We start from the raw sequence: 21,339 nt of genomic DNA on the forward strand, positions 1-21,339 counted from the left end.
GTCGGAGCAGGGAGGTAGCTAGAAAAATACGCTGCTATATGTTCAGGATCCTTTGGCCTCATTGTCCTTAATCTGTAGTTAAGGAAATATGACAGTTTTGCTAGAGCACGTTAGCTTCCATAACTAACCACAGGACAGAAAAATCACGCATGCTAGGGAAAAACCTAGTCATGAGTGAGATGAAATTGTTGCCTTCTTTCTAGACTAATAAGCCATTTTGTTATGAAGCAGCCAAGCTTAGTGGGTAACTAAACTGAAAGAGTGCAATTGGCAAGCTTCCTGATCCAGAGAACACTACTAACTTGCTAACCATGACTTAAGTATCCTGATCAGTAGGAAGTGAAGGACTCTTACGTGTCATTTGTATTATAAGAGATATTTTATAACCTAAATGCTATTCATTTTAAGGATAGGCTTAGAGATATGTATAGAATCTGCTTCCATGAGTGCAGTGTGGAAAATCTCTCAATACTTGCCAAGACTCTTAATGCCACTGCTTTTCTGTAATTTAGAATGTTGGTAAACTGGGTTGTTCAAAGTGTATGTGCTTTTCAGTTTAATGTCAATCTTTTCTAATTCTACGTGACAGTAGATAGCAATTTTGTCTGGATCAGGTTTAAACCAACTTAGTTGTATTTTACTTGTCACAAAGTGTTTGGAGGAGGGGTTGATGAAATAATTCCTTCAAAATAAATTTGATCCCTTAAGTTCTAGTTTAACTCAAATTTTTCTTCAGTTCACTTCATTGACCACATTGTTACACTGAAACTAGTAGGAGATGGAATCAAAATGAGAGGGCGTATTTTCTTCCCACAACATGCAGTTAAGCTGTGGAACTCCTGGCTACTACATGTTGTCTTCTTTCTTTCTTGAGCTTTTAGTATTCACAAATTCCTGAATAAAAAAACTATTGAGGGCTATTAAGTACAAAACATCTTATGAGCCTCAAGAAATACCTAAGCTACAGATGAGATGCTGGAAGAATATTCAGGTGATACATTACTATGTGTGCCATATTCTCTTAGCTTCTGTTGGTTGCTGCTGCCAGAAACAGGATGCAAGGCTAGAGAGCTTTGGTCTGAGACAACATCCTTGTTCTGATGTTAGCCTTTTCAAAAACCATCTAAGGCAGCGTTCCAAGTATTACATATAACCTGAAAAGAAAAAAATGAGCTTAAGGAAAACAAACTGGAAAAAAATGCTAGCTTCACCTTTGTTAGGTCAATCTCAACTTTTTGTGTAGGTTCTCAAATTTCATTTATACTTTCAGACCTTACGTTGTATCAAAGATACCTTCCATTATAAAGATACAGTGCTTACAAACTGTACACTAAAACACTTTGACTTCAATATGGATTTTTTACTCAAAATACTCTCATAAACTGAATTTAAACTCACCTTTTATCAGATTAATGTATGCAATCAATGTCCCTCTGAATATTCCAATGAAGAGGGATAACAATCTCATACAGGCTTAATCTGTAGCAGTAAACATATACTGAAGTCTCCCTTAAGTAAAAAAAAAAAAAATTATGTTTAAAGTGAAATGAGGCTGCAGCTCCAAGAAAAGCAGCATGATCTCTTAACTCAGTCTGAGGTGTGAGTATGAAGTAACTCATGGTTTGTAGGTTTTATGAGGACAGTTGAGAACTGCTTTCTGTAGCAACTAGAGACTGTGCGTTACTGCTGTGGCTGTATCCTTACCGTTGTTTCTGAGGAGATGCGAGAATGTTGCCTGCACCAGTCTAGCTCAGACGATTCACTGCAGGAACTCTTCAAAGTCCCCTTGCACCACTAAAGGCCCTTTGTTCTCTCTTCTTCTAACCTTCAATGAGAAGAACAGAACACTGAAATCTCATCTTGTGCTTACTGAATAAATGGTAGGAGGGTATTATCTGAATTTGATTAGGCAAAGCTTTTCTGTATCCCTAGTTCTTTAGCACCTCTTGATTTACTTGGAGTCAGACCTATTAACAAATACATCACCGATACTGATAAACAATTTCTCAAAGGCAGCTAACCAATCATTAGTCTTGTATACTAATAAAACAATGTAATTCTGTTCTTTACTGGCTGGTACTGAAGTAGTTGAAATTAGTACCTAAATGTAAACTATTTAGTTTTTTGGCTCCCTAGTTAAAAATCTCTAACTGACATTACTCAGACTTGGCATGTTCTTCCAAAATGATGATATAACCATTTCCTGGAACGTAAACTTACAACACAAACAGAACAAAAAATTTATCTAATCCAGATGTTCTTCATAGAAGGAAGAATAAACCTTAAAACAGTTTCACAATTGGGAATCATAGTCTGGAATCAGCTACATGTTTTATGAAGAAGCCTAGAAGGCTTAATGTTTGATTTGGGGTGACATCCCTGAAAGCATTCAGTTCTTGCTTTCTGTCGTGGCTCAGCCCCAGGCAGCAGCTCAGCACCACGCAGCTGCTCGCTCACTCCCCCTACCCCAATGGGATGGGGGAGAGAATCGGAGGAGTAAGAGTGAGAAACACTCCTGGGGTGAGATAAGAACAGTTTAGTAATTGAAACAAAGTAAAATAGTAATGATAATAATAACAATATAATAATGATAATAATGTACAAAGCAAGTGATGCCCAATGCAATTGCTCACCACCCGCCGACCGATGCCCAGCCAGTTCCCAGCAGCGATCGCTGCTCCCCGGCCAACCCCCCCAGTTTCCATACTGCCCGTGACGCCGTATGGTATGGAGTGGCCCTTGGGGCAGTTGGGATCAACTCTCCTGGCTGTGCCCCCTCCCAGCTCCTTGTGCCCCTGGCAGAGCAGGGGAAGCTGAAAAGCCCTTGACTGGCATGAGCAGCGCTGAGCAACAACTAAACCATCAGTGTGTTATCAGCGTTATTCTCCTGCTAAATCCAAACCACAGCACTGTGCCTGCTACTGGGAAGAAAATTAACTCTATCCCAGCCGAAACCAGGACACTTTCAAAAGTATGTTAGCCAGTTAAGTCACACAAGCGTTATATTTCCAGAAGTGCTCTTGCTCTTCCTCTACTTTCAAATGTTACACAAGAGGGGATGTGTTACTGTACATAAAGACAGTGACTAGTTTATTATGTCAAATCTAAAAATGTCAACAAATATCCATTTGTATGCAGACCAACAGCCTGTTCCCAAAGTCACAAATAACAAAGCATTAAAAAAAACTGTAGGTAACATCTTGAAATGTATTTTAGTTGTATTTGCTTGCAAGAGCAGATTATTTTCACTTTGTCATTTTCTAATTAGTTTCTTTTGCACTAAGAAAACACAAGCTTAGAGGTTTATTCATTTTAATAAAATATCCCTTTGGGTCTTGGTGTAAATTGAAACAAGCATTTAAGCTTTATTAGAAGCTTTTTTAATATTGAACCAAACTTAAATTATATCGTACATGATGCTTTTTTTCATTTGCAGGAGGTAGAACTCTAGAGGGGAATATATGGCGATGGTAACGTAGGCCCTTCGTTAGGAGTGGGGGGTCATCAGCCCAGAATCTCCTCATGTACTGTAACAGGGATGAAACAAAGACAGGAGTACATTGCAGTGTACAGGCCAAGTAGGCCAACTGGTGTTGTGCGGGTTTGGGGGGGTTGTTTTGTTTTTTTTAACTTACCATCTTGTCACGTATTCCATGAAGTACTGAATTATATATATTCTTAGCACATAAATTATCCGGTGATTCATACACTTAAAAAAAAAATTAAGAACTTCAAAATAAACACATATCACTCCACCAATCATCAAGAAAGGAAAAGTCTTTCAAAGATCCCCAGAAGCCTGAAGGACTGAGGGCTGAGCAGATGGATTCTGTAAAATGTCCTGAAGCTCAATAGCAAAAGCTTTTTTTTTTTCCTTTTTAACAGGGGCTAGGCAGCATGTTTTCACGAAAAAAAAAAAAGTTACAAGCCTATTAACTTGAAGCATGGTATGAATTATGCCAATTTACTTGAAAAGAAAAATCTGTGCTGATCAATTTGGAGGGACTACAGCAAAAGGACAGCAAATCTTAACGACCTTTTTCTTACAGGCCTCCTTCCACAGCCATGTCTATAGCAATTGCTGGAGAATCAGAATCTTTGCATGAAGACAGGAAAGGCAGAGAAAACTTAAAAGTAGTACATCTGGGCATAGCAGGTATAAAATAATGCTTTTAATTTCTCAATTCTTTTATAACTGGCTTCATAGCATCAGGGAGATGTACAAAATACTTCAAATCTTAAAGGGACCTTCTTTGGTTATTTGTTGAGACACACTCTCCTGGATAACATCAGTGGAATCTCCTTTTTACTTTTGTAACAGTTTATTTAATGGAAAGAAAGAAAAGAAATCGGATTGATAGCCTGACTTCTTTTTAACATTTAAAATCTTTCATTTCCTGTGTGACACATTTCTTGATTTGCTTTGGATTTGTATTTTTAGCATTTACTTTGGCCCTTGATTTTCAATTTATGAATCATAGGGATATGAGTAACTGAGTAAATTTTGAGTGGTAAAAGTTCTAAGTATTGTTTAAAATTGAAGTAGTTACTCTGAAATTTAGACTCTTAGAAAAAAATAGAATTAAACCACTTTATTGCTGGTTGAAATCTGGGGGAATTTTGGTGGGGTTTGGGTTTTTTTTGTTTTTTTTACAAGCTTCAGGCTCTTCCATAGCTTATTAATTTCCACCCTAAAGACAGCTTAAGTTGTCTTAACCACAGTTACTTTTTCAGCCAGAAAAATCCAGCACACCATTCTACTATGGTACTATGGAAAGCATGGTGATCTCTTTAATGTCTACAGTGCAGACAGATCTAAAACTACATTTCATACAAATCTTTCTAACCTGATGGTACTCTCTGTTTTACTCAGACAGAAATGTATTATGTTTTTTTTTTTTTTTTAAGGAATGCATATTCGTTAACATACACGGTATTTTTGCAGCACTTGAATCTTCAAAGGGTTTGTACAAAACCAGTGTCAAGTCCCTAATCCTTCCGGGAAATCTGACATTTGAGTCTAATCAAGATTACAGGAAAAGTAGTAACAAAGCTGGCTTTAGCAACAGTATCTGACTTGCACATGTTGCAGATCTCTCATCAAAGAGTGCCTCAGTCCCAGATGAACTTGGTGCATGTGGACATTCCAGAACATCAAGCTATGCAAGTCAGCAGTCAAAACTGTCAGGTAGCTGTTAACAGCTTTGTTACAAATTGTTGGGGTTTATTTACTTTCACAATTTTAGACTGTAGAAAATAAGTATACTTTATATGTTTAAAACAATCATTTGAAATGGAAAGCTTTTGCCTAGGAGTTTCACATGTGGGGAGGGAGGGTAACATTTTTTTTCCTCTTAAAGCACAATGAATTATCTGTTCAGACGTGAGGCAGCTTTTCCCCTTAGGTCCCTCCAATTAACATGTCTGAATGACATTTTTACCTCTTCCATGTGTAAAAACAAATAACTTACAAATGGACACTTAGTTCTCAGAGCTGAAGGGGAAGTAATGACACCAAGTCATCCTATTTGTTAGGAAGCAAGAGTTATTTAGAACAAAAAAACCCGAGCATGTGCTAGAATACAAAACCCAAAGTAAACTGCCTAGTTGGTGTATGCACATACACTCTTAAGGCTTTTGAAGTCTCTTTATAAGAAGACAAAAGACAAATTCTGCTTTTAGCATGGTAAAATACAAGTAATGTCCTTGGCTGTCAACAACATGCCTAACCTAGCTCTTCTGTACTTTCCCACCAGGCTATAGCACATGTCACTCCAGATCATCCAGTCTGTCCGACCTCTGCCACAGGAGGAACACCTCGGTGGGCAGTACCTCAACAGGAATCGGAAGTATTCTAGAGCCATGTGATGAGACTGAGCCAAAAGTAACTGAAGCTAATATTGATACGTCTGTTAAAGATACACCATCAGAAAAACTCTGCAGGTACACTCAACTTTGAAAGCCTGTCACGGTTTAGCCCCAGGCAGCAGCTCAGCACCACGCAGCCGCTCCCTCACTTCCCCTACCCCGGTGGGATGGGGGAGAGAATCGGAGGAGTAAGAGTGAGAAACACTCCTGCGTTTAGATAAGAACAGTTTAATAATTGAAATAAAGTAAAACAGTAGTAGTAGTAATAATAACAATATAATAATAATAGTAATAATAATGTACAAAGCAAGTGATGCCCAATGCAATTGCTCACCACCCGCCGACCGATGCCCAGCCAGTCCCCGAGCAGCGATCGCTGCTCCCCGGCCAACCCCCCCAGTTTCCATACTGCCCATGACGTCATATGGTATGGAACAGCCCTTTGGGCAGTTTGGATCAACTATTTTGGTTGTGCCCCCTCCCAGCTTCTTGTGCCCCTGGCAGAGCATGGGAAGCTGAAAAGTCCTTGACTAGCATAAGCAGTACTTAGCAACAACTACACCATCAGTGTGTTATCAACATTCTTCTCATCCTAAATCCAAAACACGACACTATGCCAGCTGCTAGGAAGAAAATTAACTCTATCCCAGCCGAAACCAGGACACTTATCTAGCAGAAGTAAAACATAATTTACTATATCACTTCTAAGAGCTCCAAATATATTTATTTTTGCAGACATCCTGTAAAGCAAGACTCCGTGGAGTCACAGCTGAAGAGGGTCGATGCTACCAGAGTTGATGCTGATGATATAGTTGAAAAAATACTCCAGAGTCAAGACTTCAGTTTGGACTCAAGTGCAGAAGGTATGGAGATAAATAAGGAAGCTTAGGGAAAATGGATGCACATTACAGGCCTTAGGAAAATCCACTCTCTTCGTAGTCCCCATTGCTTGTAATCATAAGGACTGTGCATATGGATCACTACATTTTCTGCTTCATCCTGTCTCCCAGAAGTTGAAAAGACCCTTGCATCACTTGGGTAACTTTCCCAGAGAATTCCTTTAAGCCTGAAAATGAAAGAGCAGGGGCAAATCTACGAGGAAGGTATTTCCTCCAACCTATACCACGTGAAGTTTTGTTCTTCATTACTTAAAACGTATGCATCTGAAAGTATCAGTTACGGAAGTGGTAGATTTAAAATTACTTAAAGAAGCTAACATACATTAATTCCCTTGCTTTTTAGAAGAAGGTTTAAGATTATTTGTGGGCCCTGGTGGAAGCACTTCTTTTGGAAGCCATCATCTACCTAACAGGTACGTAGCCTGAACAACTAATGCATAGGTAATGCTAAACAAAAATGCATCTTATACAGCAATTATTCTGTATAGACGTTCTCGATCTTTGTATCTTTCTATTCTGTATCATTTAAAGGCACCAAAAGAACTAGATTGTCAAGTTTTAAAACACAGAGGTTAGTTCCAAGATAAAACTGATGTGTCAGCCATAAGAATTATAACTTTTGGAGGTTTTGAAGAGTCTCAGTTCCGAAGTTTTCAGATATGAGCAATGTTTCAGTACGGACACAGGAAACAGGCACCAGTTTGACATCTTAGCTCTACAGACTTGTCTTTGGAGCTGAAAGAAAGTCTTAAGTGCTTTACACATCCACCTTTACAGTATCAAACTTTTCTGTCTTCCTGATAACAAGCCTAATTTTCTTCACTTCAGTTTTGCTCACAACTCCTGTTTCCAACCACTATGCTATTCCTGTTTCAAAGGCTTGTTCGTCTTTCAACTATTTGCAGCCCTAAACTATCCCCTTTGATAATCTGCTTCAGATTATCTTCTTGTAGTTGTTTTAGAACCAGGGAGATTTTTTTCTTCTCTAAACCCTCTTCAAATACTCTGATATATGACTTGACCTGGATGTATTAGAGTCTTCTCAGATGAGAAAACATTAAAAACAGGTAAAAATATGCATGATTCTACATTCCAGGGTAACTCTTAAGATTTTTCTTTATCTCACAAAATTAGCACAGCATCAGTATTTCAGCAATTTCAGCAAGTACTGCTGGAATTAGGTATAAAGGCAGCTGATAATGTGCTGAAAGTTATAAAACAAATACATTTTACACAAGCAAGCAATACTGATGGTTAAAAGATAATTCACTGGCTTATTTGCAAACTGGGCACACTAATTTCTGTCTAGGATAATGTGTATGCTTACAGAGCATGCTACAGTAGTATACAGAGATCTGTACTAATTCAGTTGCCAGAACAGTCCAGGCAGAGCATACTAAGGCAGAGCTTTGCCCTGTTAATTTTTGACATAGTACTGCAATTTGCCATGTAAAACAACCCACTATGCTGTGTCATGTGGGGCAGTGAGACAGTTTTGTCACTCTGCATTTACAATTCAGCATGAACAAAAGACTGTAAGATGTTTTTCTTGTATCTTAACATAAGAAGACTCGAACTTACTGTTTTTCTAGAGACATTTCTCTACGTATGTATAAATGTATGTAAGAAGTATTAGCTGCATATGATGTAGCTGGGGTGGGAGAGGCACCCAAAAGGTAATGTTTAAGGAACCATAGAGAAGTCCAACAGTAACCTTTTTCAGTAACATTATCATTCTTCATTTTGACTGTAGTATAACACAAAACACTTGAATGCATTAAACCGTAGGTTACTGAGTGGCATGGTAATTGCGTGTTTTCTACCCTTCACATTTAGCTGTTCTGGTACTAGCTGTTTGGCTGGAGGAGTTTTCTTGGGGTGGCTTGGGGTTTGGGTTTTTTTTTGGGGGGGGGGGGAGGAGTTGGTTTGTTGATTAGGGTTTTTTTTAAACAGCAAACTTCCTGATTTGTGATACTTGCTGTTTAGCTTCCATTTAAATTGGAATTGAACTAACTTCTTTCAAACATTCTTTCAGAGGAAGATCTGGAGCATATGAGCAGGTGGTGATAAAACGCTAGACTAGAATGACAAACAAGAGGAAAACTTGGAACTCTGGCGTTGATACTTCTGTTTTTGTTTGCTCTGTTGCAAGAGTTGTGAAAGCCAAAATGAACTCAATGTGTCTTTTTTTGAAAAGTAATGGAATGCCTCTTGCTCATAGAGCTTCACCTTCTGTGGTATGAAGGTAATATTTAGCTATGTATAGCTATGTATACCTTGTGCGAGCACTTGGATGGTTTTTGTAAGCTCTACCTGATGTTAGTGGAATTACTTGCTTTTTAAGTTGCGTGAAACACTTTTGGAAGCATGATTAAGTGAGTCCCATTTCAGTATTTTATACAGGAGATCACTTGTGGTGATGTAGTTTGTAACTTCTTTTCTAAAGAAGCTTCTAAAAGTTGGTCTTGAATGAACCTGAAGAAATTAATTACTCTATTTGAATCTACCTGCCATTTTAGTCTTACAGAAGATAATTACTTCTATCAAGTCAAAATTAATAGTAATTCAAAATTAAGGCCTCCACAAAACAGCCCAGCTATGTTTTAACATAACCAAAGCCTTCTCTTAAGAGTACTGAGCATAACTTCATTGAACGGCAGAGGTGAACTTCACATGCATTTAAAAAAAAAATACTAAATAGATCTAAAGCAGCCAATAATCAGTTGTGTTAACTGTAAATGAAGTCTAGAGGCTTAAATGCATCAACTGTGACATCTGTTTTCATGAAAGTGACAAAAGAAGTGGGATTCCACGTCAAGTTACTAAGGCACAGTAGTGTATTATCAAGCAAGCTGGCTTGATTGTTAAAATCTGGAGTTCAAAAGCTGCTTCTACAGAAACTCATTTCAATAATGCATGAACCTTGACATTCGGTGGGATGGTACTGTTTACAGACCTGGGCAGTAGTTTACTACCACTTAGAACTTTTTATCATAGCATAATCCTTCACAGTTAGTTAGTGCTTTGCTTGTGTTTTGAATGTGCCTTCTGGGATCGGGGAGGTATGGGGAGATGAAACTATTTACTAAGCAACTTAAGCTTTAAAACTAGGTAAACATCTATAATATTATCAATAATAACTAAGAGAAGCACTTTATTGTAGATGTACTCTGCACACTGAAAAAGTCTTACTGGGCAGCAGATTTGTTGAACACTTCTTCCTATACTATCTATCCACTGTTACATTAAGGTCAATGTACTGTATTTAAATTTGCACAAGTGGTGATTTGCCTGACAGCCAAGAAAGATGAAAGATCTCAAAATTTTTGTTGATAATTATGAAAAAATCCATTTTGAAAGGGATGTGTTAGGTGAGACAGTTCTAATTCAGGCTCGGCTCTGCTGTATTTAACTGTAAACTGCAAATTACCTTAATTTTGTTATGGTTAGTTGTATTGTTTATCAGTAAGGCTTGGATTAAATAAAAATACAAATTTTTGAAAGCTCTGAACGCTTCAAATTCTGCTCAGTGATGTTTACATCCTTTTATTGAAGTATAAGTAGTAGGCCACATTTAATAGGTTAAATTAGGAAAAGCAGGCTTTGTTTTCCATAAATCCATAGTAGAGTTATTAAACTAATTTTTATTTGTGTGTTTTAAGGAAACTTCAGATTTTAAAGCTTGAGTACTGTTATTGAATATGATTAATATTAGCTATTTCTCAGTTATGGTACTTAAATACTTTTATGTCCTACTGTTAATTATAATCTCTTTGAAGTGTTTTAATGGGTAAAAGAATTAATACAAAGATTATATTTTAGCTGCTGTTAATAGAAGTGTGGTATTATCCATTTCTGTCCTCCACAGGAATTTTAAACAGAAACTACATAACTGCTAGTATACAGCTATCTCTCAGAGCATGATAGTTTCCTTTCCTGTTAAATAACCAATTTGTACCAAAAAACTCCTACTGCAAGCCAAAAGATACGTGAAATTTGAATAAATTAAGTTGCTTTCAGTACTCTTTAACACTGCTACACTTGTTGACAAATCTGTTAAAACCAGTAGTAGTTAGATGGTAGTTTACTAGGAAAAGTAGACATAGTTTGAGGAAAGCAGACTTTTAAAAAACATTGTACAGCGACTTATGTAATTCTTAAAGGAGTTTCCATAGCCCAGATGCGTATTCCATGTTAAGACACAGCTAACTGCCATAGATTAGATATTTTGTTTACTAGAAACCAATTATTTTCTTGCCTGAGCAGATCTTTTAAATCGGAGGGAAGTTTACATGTAAATCAAGCTTTTAACAAGACTGTATTCTAGTAATTTATTGTTCTTGCTGTAAGTTACAACTCTTTTTGAAGTGATTCTCTGTGCATATTTTAAGTGGAACATAATACTGCATCTAAGTGTGAAGGTTTTCTTTTTTGTAAACTATGTTATAGGAATACTGGAGGCTCTCATATAGTAAACTGGGATGTGTTGGTGGTTGGTTTGGGGTTTTTTTTTTTCACTGTATTTAAATGCAAATGTCTCAGATATTCAATAAACTCATGTCTTCAGCTTGGAATACGTTTCTAAACAATTCTTTTTTTTTAATGCAAAAATTACAAACTTAAATGGACACAAACTTCCACTTCAGTTTCTCTACTGCTTTTCAAACTTTACCTCTGCAGCTTATTAAACATCTCCAGTCCACACAGTATTTAATGGCACCATTACTAGTACATAGTTATTTATCTGTCTCCTAGAGAGAAAAAGTAGTATGTCAGTCTTATGCAAATGAAAATTAATTTTGAAGTGTGAGGCATACTGGTAGGTTAATTATTAAGCAGACTCCACAACTAGCAGTGTTTGGGGAAAGTGAGGGCACTGTGTATAGTCCCTCCTCACCCTGCAAATGACAGAATTAATCCTCCTCAGGTGAGTGTGAAGACTTCCTACTCATGTTGATAAATGAGGTTTGGCTCATTCAGTTACAGCTGGGTTATGTGTAATTCATAATGGTTAGGTGTTGGGACTTTTTTGGTTTTCCATTTAAACTGAGCGGAAGAAACATAGGGGCTTCTGAAATGACAGAAAAATTGATCCTGCTATAAAGTACCAAAGTTACAATGTTTCAAAAAGAAACAACACAGGAAGAAGTTCCATGGTCCAAAAATCTTCTAACTATAGTAAACCATATAGTGAACTGCAGAGATATTTTCTAATAACAAACCAACGCTATGCTTATTAGCGTCCGAAGAATATTCACCAATTTTTAATTTTACATTTATTTTAACATACCAACTATGGCAAGTTCATATCACAATGTCAAAAAAAGTGAAACCATTCTAAATGTCATATTAAAGATCAAATTTAATTAAATTAATTATTAAAATTAATTATGCATATTGTGATAAATTAAATTTTAATAATCCATGTTTATTTGTTGTAGGAGGAAAAAAATCTCCCACAAAACTTAAGTAAGCATTTTTTAAATCATTCAGTATGACAGAGCACTGCACATCATTCTTCTTTCCCTGAAACTCAACCTGTTATAGATTCTGTACCATTTCTCAATTCAGAGAATTGCAGCTGTCTTTTCTCTTTATGTCTGAGCTCTCACCTTAATCATTTAAAGTGAATTCCAAAAACTTAGAAGGTAGAATGAATGCAGCCATCTTCTTTAAGAAAAAGTCAACCCTTACACAGAATTTATTATTTTTGGAAAGCTGTGAAACTTTCATAAACATGAGGTTAGTTCTGATAATACTAGCTCATTCAAAGCTGCCAATGACATTGTGAAACACACACAGAAAATGAGGCCTTTTAATTAACCACCTCTTCACTCATAAGAAATACTCGATGAGATACTAAAAAAAAAAAATTGGGTATGAGAAGAAATTTAAAAAAAAACTGCAGTGTGTTGCTTCATTAGTCCTGTATGAACAAGCCAATCCTGTGCATCCTTCAAAATTTCTGTCTTCCCAAGTCTATCATCTAACATTTCCTTACTGTGCATTTACACATACAATTCAGCTCTACTTAAAAAAAAAAAGTCATCCTGGCCAAATCAATAAGATCTACTATCTACAATACCTCTGCTTTTTATTTCTGCTGAATGTGTCATCAGGACTTTTTGGACAAGTGCTGCACTGAAAAACACAGAATATTTTTTTTTTTTTTCCAGGTACACCAAGGCCAGTTTAGCATTCACAATGACAGATTTCAGTTTTTGAAAAAAAACCAGAATAGTCAAAGGTATCAGCTTCAAATTAATTAAATTCAGCTTCTAGAAAGTTACAGGATGCAAGCTATTTCCCAAGCAGCAGTTATCAAGAAACTGGATAAAACAATAGGGCTAAATCTACCTTCCCCCCACCCCTTACATCCAACATCATGGCACTCTTCCCCAGTATTGAATATACTGAGCTATAAATGTCTGAGGCATATTCCAATTTATCTGGAAATATCTTGTTTTTTCTTGTTTTTATCTTGTTTTTTCACAGAAGCTAAGTATGTGCTTATCTTGAAAAAGGCATCTATAAATTTTATTCTGTTAAGAAAAAGGTTGCCCTAAACCTATGTCTGACTCTTACTATTCAGCACAACATAGTTCTGTGGTCTTAACTATCCTTGAAGCTAACAAAAGATTACCAAAAATAATCTAGTCATTATAGCTACAGTATGGTAAGGGCTGGGGGGGGAACAACTAACACACACCACAAACAAACCAAACCAGAAATACTTAACGTTTTCCTTCATGGCAATTAAGTCTTTCCTTTTAGCCCCTGATACTCTACTTCAAAACTCTACCCGTTACTGCAATCTTTGTCAGAAGCACTCACCTTTGCTAAATGAGAGAGATGCTGATGGATAAATAGTGGAAGGTTTAGAAAAAAAAAGATTTTTGTGGTTCTAGTTAGCATACCGAACGACCATTTGACAGGTACTAAAAAAAAAAAAAACCCCAAAACATTACTTTCATTACTTTAACTGAACTTTGTGTGAGAAATCTGTGATCTAATTCTCTTCATTGTCATGTTCAGTACTGAACACCACAGCAGAACCATCACTGCTCAGTGTGACGTTGCCAGCAATAAGCTTGCATAACTTCTCAAAGGTACCACAAAGTCGATTGACTTTGGGAAAAGAAAAGATTGTTTTAAGAGGTATATAAACCACATTTCCATTGACAAATGGTTCCATGCTTTTTTCAACAACCAGTTTTCCAAGCTCTTCTGAAAAGCAGTTCATTGAAGGTTGGAATTTGGATTTTCTCTCAGTAGGATCATTGTTATACTCCTCATGTTCTGACATTAAATGGTCCAGCAGACTTCGCTTAATGATTTGTGCTGTGAAAATAACTTCACTGACCACTGCATTCTGCAGGTACTTCTCATCTTTAAGACTTGGATACACCGCTTTGAAGACCTTTACAACATGTAAGAACACATAGAATGTTTTATCATTATCATGGGCTCAGATTTTAACATTTGCTTGTCAAAAAGAGCTTCTAAAATGTGAACGTAATTTTATATTCAATCCTGTTTTGCCTATTACTTCAAACATTTTCAGATAACAGAAAAACTAGACAATATGACTTGATTTTATATATTACAACTACAATGGCAATTAAATAAGTTAACAGAACTTCAAAAAAAAAATCAGGCTTATATCTGCAAGCTATACTTGTAGATCAGGCAAGGTGAAGCCCTGCAATTCTTTAATTCTTTTTAATCATCCTCTTACTTTCCACATTACTCATCATGAAGCTCTGGTGACAGTTCCACAGCTACGTAGATTCTAAACTACTTCTGAACTGTCATCTGGAAACCAGGACTGCAGCTATGTCTTTCATTCCATTTTCAGAGTAAAAACATTAAATATGCTCTCACAGGTGCAGAGAATGCTAAAAAATAAATTGTGACATCAAAATCTGTGACTTTGTAGTGTGTTTCTACACTGAGCTACACTCCAAGTCAATTAAGGACACTAGGCAGGCCATCTCATTCCCACTAGTTTACTAGGAAGCGCTTTATACCAACCCACAACCACTGAAGTTCCACAGTCTATAACTACTTCTCACTTTCTGATTATATCTTGGAATGTTGATTTATTCCCATAAATTAGTTACATAATAAAATAAAAATTAATTTGATAGTCCAGGTTTGATAAGAAACACATAAGATATAACACTCTGGTTTAAACTGAAAGGATACTGATGTCAAAACTCCCTCCATAATGACCCTGTAACAGAAGATAATGAAGCAATTTCTAGTACATCAGTCACCTAGACGTATTTCCAAGTTTGCTCTGCATTACAGAGCACTTCACAATTCTATGGGGCAGTAGATAACATGTGAAATTTCAAATGTATAGAATGTCTTTATAGCTTGGAAACTACAAAAGACATTCCCGTAATGTCACTTTACATTTCACTTTAGGTCACAAGTCACTTGAAGACGCATATATACCTTTAAACAAAGAAGTGAAATACTAGAATATGTTCACTGAAACAAATAATTTATGGCTTCATAAAATTGAAAAAACCCCACCACCAATATATTTCTTTTTTTTGCATTATTACTTCACGTTACGTCCTTTGATTTATACCACATGGTACTTAGGTGCTTTAGGCTTTGTTGGTGTGACACACTGCAACACACAGTGGAGTAATTTACAAAAATATTATCTGATGTTATCTAAAGTTAACGCCATTTAGTGCTAAAAACCAAAAAGGTTTGATGTGCGCCACCAGAACCGGGTACTCGGCAAGATCCCATACCTCTGCAAAAAACAGAACTGGCTACCTGAAAATACCGAGATTAGGGTGGAACATCAAATCATAGAATGCTTTGGGTTGGAAGGGACCTTGAGAGATCATCGAGCCCAACCCCCCCCGCAGTAAGCAGGGATTGAACCTGTGAACTTGGTGTTATTAGCACCATGCTCTAACCAACTGAGCTAACCCTGCTGGTCATGCTACTGAATAAGGCAAACCATGCAAAACAGGTCCTGTCAATCCAATTTCTAGGAAATGCCTGCCTTCTGATAAAATATCTGACAAGACTACACAGTTCTTCAAAGCATACACTCTGTTAGAAATTCTTTTTTATGCTTTTTGGTTTTTATGTATCTGAAAAATCTCTGTCAGTGTCAACATCCACATGATGAAAAAATGAATGATAACAGGAAAAAATATAAAAGTAGTGTCACAGTATACCTGGCGGAAAGGAGCATTTTCATTCTAAGGATATGTTAAAATAAGAATTATTATCCATATTGCTATTTAGCAAATAACCTAAAAGTTAAAGGCCTTTATACAATTAGAAACACAAATCATGGACATGGACTCTTTTGATCTGATGGTGTGTGTTAATCAGAGCTAAGACTGGATAGCAATAATAGACCACAGTAAGAACACCTTCACAGGCAGGTCACAGAAAATTTTACTCTTTATTCATCCTCCTAAAGGAAGAAAATAATACTTACTGTTTTGTAAACTGCTTCAGTGGCTTTCTCAGACTGAGCAGATTCACTGGTTTGAGGATATTTTCTAACAAACACACCTATTTGGGTACAAAACCCAACATTCTCCATTCCTGCTGGTGGGTGCCCTACACCAGTAAATTCCACTGAGTAATCATAGCGTCTAGCAGTCTCTAGAGCCCTAAGAAAGACAAATTATTCTGATCACACTAAATATTCATCTTTTAATGTGATAAAGATGCATTCTCTAACAGAAGCAAAACCCTGAGCCTGTGAATGCTTGAGCATAATTTCTCTAATAATACTCACACGCCTGAAGATAAGCACTGTCAAAACTTGCTGAATCAGAGCTGTAATCATATGCCTACTATAGTCTGAATTATTTAGTATCAGTAATTTAGGCAACCAAACATTACTGTTATTTCTAAAATATCTGCACAGAATATGCATGTTCACAGTTGCTTACTCACTGTCTTAAATGCATTGAAAGTGAGCTAAAAACTACCAATTTTAGAGAACAAAATTATTTGAGAAGAACCCATAAAAAGCATACACACCCTAAAACCACAAGAGGCTAGTTAATAGAAAAAAAAAAAAAAAAAAGTGAGGTTTGGTGTAAATGTATAAAGAGTAAAGTCTACCTAATCAAGGTTACATGTACACGACATCTAAATGTCTAAACCAATCTTGTAGTACTGTACATCAGCCAGTGTGAAAAAAGTGATGGGGCAGGGAACTAACTATAGCAGGGTATTATTATGTGAAAAGGTTAATCAATACCTTACAGTTCAAATGCATTAATTGTAACAAAGATATATAAAAAGGAAAGTAAAAGTTTTAAATATTTTTTGCAGAGCAGTTACAGTAAAAGCAAGCCAACTTAACAACCATCATAAAAGGCAAAACCCTCAGAGCATGTTTAACTATTTGTAACAGCAAAGAAACGATTCAACAGATCAGTAGGTATGAAACTCCACTGACACCAAACCACATACACAAACCATTCTGAAAATTTATAGTTATTCCTTTCTCACATCACTGAACACTCAAAGTTTTCTGCATGCGATGTTCAGTAAACTTACCAGCTTTGAAATTGTGCTTGGTTCCATTCAAATTTGTGGTCTGGATGCCTGAATAATGTCACTCCTGGAAGCAAAGGGTTAAATTCAGAATTTGGCGTACTGATCACAACGATGCTTGGAGCCATGAAGCCAAACACCACTTCAGGAAACTTCTTTAGTTCTGCTTGTTCCAGGTGCTCTATTCTGTAAAGGATTAAGTTTATGTATGTCTTTAAAAACACCCTACTACATTTCAATCTTCTTAACAACCAGACAAAAAAACCAACCCAAACCCCTATCTGTACCTTGTAATTTTAAGCCTAGCTCTGCAATATTAGCACTGGCACTGCAGCTGAGTGGCAGCTTAGAGGTTTTGGTCTGAGAAAATTTCCTCTTGCATTTTGTATTTTTTCATCAATATCCTTTTCCACCATAAGTTAGCACCACTTGAATTTCTTAGTATGGTTAATTTAAGCAAAAGTTAGAAGATGCCACATTCTGCTACTCTTCTGCTTGAAAGGTTTGATCAAGTCTGTTTTAGAGTATGGACAAAATTCCAAACTGAACCCTAATAAACTTAGAAAAATGTAGTATGTTGGCCTAATACTCACAGTTCAATACAAGTTACCAAGTCAAAACCAAGCATGCAAGGATCTTTATGGGCAACTGAACCATGATGCAAGGTAACAGTTAGGGATCTTTCAGCCGGTTGCAAATAATCACCAGGAAGAGGAGACAACCTATGCCTACAGAAGTATTAAAAACACGATGTCACAGAAAGGACCTTAGGACAAGGTAAACTGTGCATCTAACTGAACTACCTAACACCCTACATAGATACCTTGTAAATCTCAAAAAGGTTACCTATTTTACAGGGATAAAATAAAAGATTTTCTAATACAAACACTTCTTATGACTACATACAATAGGACAGAAAGAGCAGAGGAGTTAATCCAGCAGCTGTCCTTCACGTTCAGAATTTCCACTATACTCTCAAGTCACTTGCAAAGCCGCTTGTGAATTCTGATAGCAGCTCAACTCTAGACACATAGTAAGTCTGGCTTAGCCACGCTTTACAGGATTCTTGGGGAATATTAGGCAAGCATATTAACCTTTTTTTTTTCCCCAAATAAAATAGACTGGGAACTAAAATGTATGTGCAAATTTCGTTCTGAAATACCGCATCAGACAAAACACACAATAAACATTAAATATAATAAAAGGCTACTTTTATTCATTCTTGAGAAAGAGCAAGTGATCATGTCAGCATCTAGATCCTACATATTAATTGAAATTATACTAATCAGCTTCTAAGAGAGAAACTTTGGTGTTCCTCACCAGTCTGACCCATGCTTCAAAGATCACATAAACTTCACATTTTAAAGCCTTCTAAGCCAGACAGAAAACATTGCGCTAACCTTCTCATTTCAAAAAGATGAACAATGAAGTCCCCACAACAGTGACTAGAAGAGAGTTACATGCACATTTCAAAAAGATCAGATTTGGATACCACAGTAAGTGTCATGTATGAGCATAAACAGATACTACTAATACAATGGTTTAGTACCTTTACAAACAGTGTATTTCTCAGATGTACACACCGTCAGGGCCATTCCATGACTTGGACCTTTGCTACATTAGGTGATGTTACAGACATCTACAGCCCAGTAGTCCCCAGACACAGGTACAATGTAACTAAATAACAACAACAGACAGCTCTTCATTTGCCAAACTGGTATTTCCGCATTTACCTTCATTTTGAAATTCTTTACAAGAAATGATGTAACATGCCACTAGGTCAAGCAAAATACAAACCTTAAATTAACACAATGAAAGAGCTTACATTTTCTCTTTCATTACACTTGCACAGATATCTAGCCCAGCTAACACTTCAATGCAACTGCAGAATTTCAGCATCCAAAGAAGCGTACAGTCAGCGCATCCTAAATCTGCCACCTGTAAATCAGATATTAAACAATGTTTAAATGCTGCATATTTCCAAGTAATTTCAGAGACTTTCATAAAATAAAAATTCAGTATCTATGTCAAAATAACATTTTAACGATAAAACATTTCACAATCATCACTAAAATTACATAACTAAAATTGCAAGCAAGATAGACATGGATTTGAAAATTCTTTTAAAAAATGTATATGAAGATCCTACAAGATGTTTTAAATGGATTAACCTTTTATTCTTACAGCTATGAACAAGTACATGTAGAACATCCCACTGACTGTGGAGAATGTCTTCCACATGAAGGCATATTCCCTCAAATAACTGTAAGGTATGACTTAAGTATTAAAGCTGTAGCAATTTTCACATTCACCACTGCTTTTCACTGGCCTGCTCTCCATCCAAAACACTAAGAGCCTCACCAGCAGCCAGGTTAGCAGCAAAGGATCTGCATAAAACAAGTTTACAGGCTCAGTCTAATGTTTAAGTGGGGAAGGCTGGGAATATTGACCACAAAGTCACACATATAATAGATATTCCTTCCTGTAAACTTAAGGGGTAGTCGAGTACACAAACCAAACCCCACTGCTCTTTCTCAGGCTAAGTCAAGGTTGAAGCACACTGCCCAGTACTCAGTGTAAAAATCCTGAATTGTTTCTATTCAGCTTACCTCTACCTTGTGGGTAAACAGAAGTTTACACACACCCCCATTTCCTCTCCTAAATCAGAAAATTCAAGCTTTTAAATACAGATGCAACACTCCTGAATACATTCTATTTAAAAGAAGATTGTAGCGCCATGGCCTCATAGACTGGATTAGATTTTTATTAGCTACTAGAAGTATGATTATGTGAGCACACTGCACATGCATTTCTCATCAATTTCTTGCACGCTCCCTAAGATATTAATATCAGGTTCAGAGTTAAACACTGAAGACAGAGGTATTTCTCAACTTTTTACATTCTGGAAAGAGGTGCTGGGAGGGAGAATATATTAGAAAAGAGCAAACACTACACAACATCACTTAAATAATTTAACGTTTCAAGATGACTATCGAAACAAGAGCCTTGGTAGGCTGGTGGGGGGGAGGGCTGTGTGCAGAAACAGGAGGGGGTGACAAGACTTTAAGAAAGTGGAGGAGAGTTAGCCTCGCATAATCCCACACTCTTAATATCACTTCTGATCAGAGAACATCCATGTGAATGATGAGGTAAACTTGCTAACAGTATATGGAACTAACAGCTCTAGAAAGCAAACCGAAACTATGATGGAAGCAGCTTGAACCAAAATCCTCAGCATTAAATTAAAACCAGAATGCCACCCCCTCCAAAACAGGCTAAGGCATTTTTCTTGTTTAGATTTTCCCCTCTTCCCATCAATTAGCATTAATTATATGCACCCCTGAAAAACAAAACATGATCATCAAGTGTCTGCTAAGGCAATTCAGTTTTAACAATAGCTCCTCCACTACTGTTGTTCGGTAATTAGGTCAGCAGGTTATCTAGGCATTTCCTGTCTCCCTGAGATACCTAATGTTAACTTTTTTTCAAATTCATAACATAAAAAGACAAAACATACCAACCTTCTTAGGTTTGTATTTCCCCACCAAATCTTTAATGAACTGGTAGCGTTGTTTGTACAAAGGAGGTGTAAATTTAATAATTCCTGTAAACTGTTCTTGAAAGTTCTCATCCATAATATTTTGCTAATGCTAAAACAGTTGACTCTTATTTTCTGAAGTACTTTCCAACGTATCAAATTACAGAGTTTGCTGTTTTCAGTGGTGTTCAATTCACAATTAAGCAGGGGTAGACCTGATCCTAGATCTATTCAGAGAATGACAAAAACATAGGAATTAACGAAATTAGGCACTAGCTGCTCCCTCTGCATATAACAATGTAAATAACCTTTTAATAAACAATTATAAATCATATACAATCATAAAAAAGCAAGTTTCATAATTTGTCACTCTCCATCTGGCAAACCTGCATAGCGTTTACACAACCACATTTAACCTTCCTTAGCTTTTCTGGCGAGGGCAGAAAAATAAATAATTTCTCACTCAGGTGCCTACTT

General features: G+C 36.6%; 2 protein-coding genes across 2 annotated transcripts in view; one reads left to right on the plus strand and one right to left on the minus strand.

The window, feature by feature from the left end:
* EEIG2 (EEIG family member 2) overlaps positions 1–11,341 on the plus strand; it is a 30,502-nt gene extending 19,161 nt beyond the window's left edge. Inside the window, exons 6-11 of the mRNA XM_075710181.1 lie at positions 4,050–4,156; positions 5,093–5,188; positions 5,757–5,943; positions 6,604–6,731; positions 7,111–7,180; positions 8,803–11,341. Coding sequence (XP_075566296.1) covers positions 4,050–4,156; positions 5,093–5,188; positions 5,757–5,943; positions 6,604–6,731; positions 7,111–7,180; positions 8,803–8,845 — 631 coding nt within the window. The 3' untranslated portion in view covers positions 8,846–11,341. The remainder of the gene's footprint in view (positions 1–4,049; positions 4,157–5,092; positions 5,189–5,756; positions 5,944–6,603; positions 6,732–7,110; positions 7,181–8,802) is intronic.
* Positions 11,342–13,776: 2,435 nt separating this feature from the next.
* On the minus strand, positions 13,777–20,959 carry HENMT1 (HEN methyltransferase 1). Its single transcript, XM_009487223.2, has 6 exons — positions 20,846–20,959; positions 19,150–19,262; positions 17,918–18,052; positions 17,328–17,510; positions 16,249–16,426; positions 13,777–14,187 (listed from the first exon to the last, which is right to left on the minus strand). The coding sequence occupies exons 1-6, from the start codon at positions 20,957–20,959 to the stop codon at positions 13,777–13,779; spliced, it is 1,134 nt and encodes a 377-aa protein (XP_009485498.1).
* Between the last annotated feature and the right edge of the window lie 380 nt (positions 20,960–21,339).

This window comes from Pelecanus crispus, chromosome 5 (assembly GCF_030463565.1).
Source record: "Pelecanus crispus isolate bPelCri1 chromosome 5, bPelCri1.pri, whole genome shotgun sequence".
NCBI lineage: Eukaryota > Metazoa > Chordata > Aves > Pelecaniformes > Pelecanidae > Pelecanus > Pelecanus crispus.

Excerpts from the sequence above, each read along its gene's own strand:
- HENMT1 (XM_009487223.2), bottom strand. The coding sequence starts at position 20,959 with ATGGATGAGAACTTTCAAGAACAGTTTACAGGAATTATTAAATTTACA. Across the intron at positions 18,053-19,149 it reads AGTGTAATGAAAGAGAAAAT|GCATAGGTTGTCTCCTCTTC; the intron begins GTAAGCTCTTTC and ends ATACTTCTGTAG. Across the intron at positions 16,427-17,327 it reads CAAGCACAATTTCAAAGCTG|GGCTCTAGAGACTGCTAGAC; the intron begins GTAAGTTTACTG and ends TGTCTTTCTTAG.